General features: G+C 33.5%; 1 protein-coding gene across 1 annotated transcript in view; it reads right to left on the bottom strand.

Moving 5' to 3' along the window:
* LOC106463404 (short transient receptor potential channel 3-like) overlaps positions 1-1,406 on the bottom strand; it is a 107,656-nt gene extending 106,250 nt beyond the window's left edge. The window contains exon 1 of the mRNA XM_013923425.2: positions 1,185-1,406. Within this exon, the coding sequence (XP_013778879.1) occupies positions 1,185-1,192 (8 nt within the window). The 5' untranslated portion in view covers positions 1,193-1,406. The remainder of the gene's footprint in view (positions 1-1,184) is intronic.
* Between the last annotated feature and the right edge of the window lie 1,571 nt (positions 1,407-2,977).

Raw genomic sequence — 2,977 nt, 5'->3', positions numbered from 1 at the left:
TATTGTTGTTTGCTTTAATGTTCCAATTCAAAAGTATAAAGAGTACAATACTCTTGTAGAAAGAACTAGAAAATTATACACTATTATGTACAATGTCACTTTTTTCCAAACCAACCATGTTGTAGAAATAATACTGGGTGAATATGACTACACTTTTTATTTGTAAGAGGTATTATACACACATATACTTCTTAACTATATTACTTTAGAGGCTACCCAAATCCAATAAACTTCATCCTACAAGGAAGCAATTTATGTTTTTTTACAAAAAGACAAAAATTATTTTATTACTGTTAGATAAGCCACAGACAATTACTCTACATGTCCTAATGATTTCTGAACTACTCGGAACAGACACTTTTGGATGATATCTGAAAGATGAATGCAACACATTCTACTCTCTAGAAACAAGCCAGTTTCTTCTTAGGTAATCACAAATAAGAGAAGCTGTGATACCATAGTAATTTTTACATACTAAACAAAAAATTCAAATATTGAACCTAGTTAGTGAGAAATCAATAGCAGGTTACTGGTCACCTTGAAGCATGGTTATTTACCTAATACCTATATAACATAGCAATATCCTGTACAGAAACAATAAGCAGTCGTTATTTCAACATGTAAACTTCAAAAAGGCTTCTTTTATGAAAGTGTTTTCTATAATGTACTTCTTTCTTCAGGACATGTTGATGTTCATAGCTTTTATTTCTTCTGGGGGATAAAGGTTGGAGACACCCAATTTTTTTTCTAATAATGAAGCCCAGTTGTATGTCTGTTAATATGAGTGGATCTTTTTGTATTGTTTTTACATTTAATAGTTATATATATTATCTAACAGAATCATCATCTCTTTTTGAATCTTTGTTTTTTAAAACAAATTGAAGAGAGAGTTTGAAGTAGAAATTATTTCCTTTTGACTTTAGAAGTATGAAAAGAAAGACACATTTTATTTATACTTATAGTTATAACACATTTCCCCATTTTGCTTTATATAGCATCTATTTTTGAGTAAGGAAACAGGAGCTGGTAGTGGTAGTCAGATTCAATTTCCTTAGAATTGAGAATCATGACTGATAGTGATATATGTCACACAAATGTTTTTCAAGACATTATCAGACTATAAAACAAAAAGAAATAAGCTTTATAAGCTTTGAAATAAGAAAAATAAAGTTATATCTACTTACCTAGCCATTTCTAGCAGCTATTGCACTACCTTTATGTTTAACAGTAACAGTACTGCAATACTTGGTCTTTTTTCTGTATCGCTCACTATTTGATCACAAGTTTACCAAACTTCCTGTTCTCAAAAATAGTTAAATTGTAGCTTTCTGTTTTTACACCAATAAGAATTTTTATATAAAATAAATCATCAATAACATTAAAACTTTTGAAAAATATTAATTAACAATTTCAGAAAACTAAACTTTCTAAAGCTTCAAATATAAGGTAATCTCTTTTGGATTTATGTACACTAGAACTAGATTAGTAACACTCCACTACTACTTTTCGACTTCCTGTCGAGCTTTAAGTAACACTAACAGGAAATTACCAAGGTTTCTCAACATATAGTGAAACTTACACTATTCTATATGCTTACTCGGGTTTCCTCTCTCCTTGAAGTAAAAAATTATTAATAACATATTAAACTTAAATGGGTATAATAATTACAATCTTAATAAACGTTCAAGACCTGAAAAGCAAATCACACACACTGTATTATGCATAGCCATAAGTACTACAACAAGGGAGTATACACCTTTATTAAAGACATCGTCGAGTTTTTCTTTAAGTTTAAAAAATATCCAAGAAATAAAGGAATTTAGAAATAACATACAGTATGTTAATTTAGATAACACTAACACTAGTAGTAGTAGTAGTAAAACTAACAGTTTCTTAACGGTGTTCTTATTACAAATATAACAATCAATGACGTACGCAGATCAGTTCCCCATATTTTAAGCTAGACGTATAGTTTGTTTGTTGTTAAACGCAAAGGTACACAATCGGCTATATGTGCTGTGCTCATTGTGATATTGAAACCTGAATTTTAGTATTATGAGCCTTCACACTTTCTGTCAGGTTCCGCCATGTTAGCAGAATGACACAACCCAAAATAGTTTCGACCAATTTATATGGAATTTGATACAAAGATACTTTTCTACAGGCAACAAACACTGACAAACAAAAATGTTGGACTTGCCCGTTTTCTATATTTTTCACCATTTTTCTGCTGTGAAAATTGGCCATGTTGGAATTTCGTGGAGAAGATATGTTGCATTTGCACTCGAAGTTGAAGTTCTTAACTTTCATCAAGTGGGAGAGTTTATTTTGAATTTCACGCAAAGCTACACTAGGACTATCTGTGCTAGCAGTACCTAATGTAGCAGTGAAAGACTAGAGGGAAAGAACTTATCATTACCACCTGCCACCAACTCTTGGGCTATTATTATACCAACAAATAGTGGGATTGACCATCACATTATAGCGCCCCACAGTTGAAAAGGTGAGCATGTTTGGTGGGACGGAGCTTCGAGCCTGCGACCCTCAGATTGCGATTTAAGCGCCCTAACCACCTGGCCATGCCAGGCCACGATATAGGGAGAGAGAAAGGTCTGGAAAGAACCTGACATCAATTAATATGCCCATTCTGCGTATATGGTGACTGTGAATATAATTTTTTTACATCACAGGGTGTTCGTCCTAGCCCCTCCCCTTGCGTACATGCGTGAATATTTGAATATTGTTCATAACTTAACAGACTGGTGGTTGGGACACTTGAATCGTAATCTGAATCCCATCCTCGAAAATGCTCGCCCTTATTGCCGTGATGGTTAGTCCCATTATTAGTTGCTAAATAGTAGATCCAGAGTTCGTAGTTGGTAATGTTGACTAGCTGCTTTCCTTTGTTACTGGACCGGCATGGCCAGGTGGTTAAGACACTCGACTCGCAATCTGATGGTCGCGTGTTCGAATTCCC

The sequence above is a fragment of the Limulus polyphemus genome, unplaced genomic scaffold (genome assembly GCF_000517525.1).
Source record: "Limulus polyphemus unplaced genomic scaffold, Limulus_polyphemus-2.1.2 Scaffold1398, whole genome shotgun sequence".
In the NCBI taxonomy this organism is placed as follows: Eukaryota; Metazoa; Arthropoda; class Merostomata; order Xiphosura; family Limulidae; genus Limulus; species Limulus polyphemus.
Note: the sequence above shows the minus strand (reverse complement) of the source record. Positions and strands in the feature narration are given on the sequence as shown.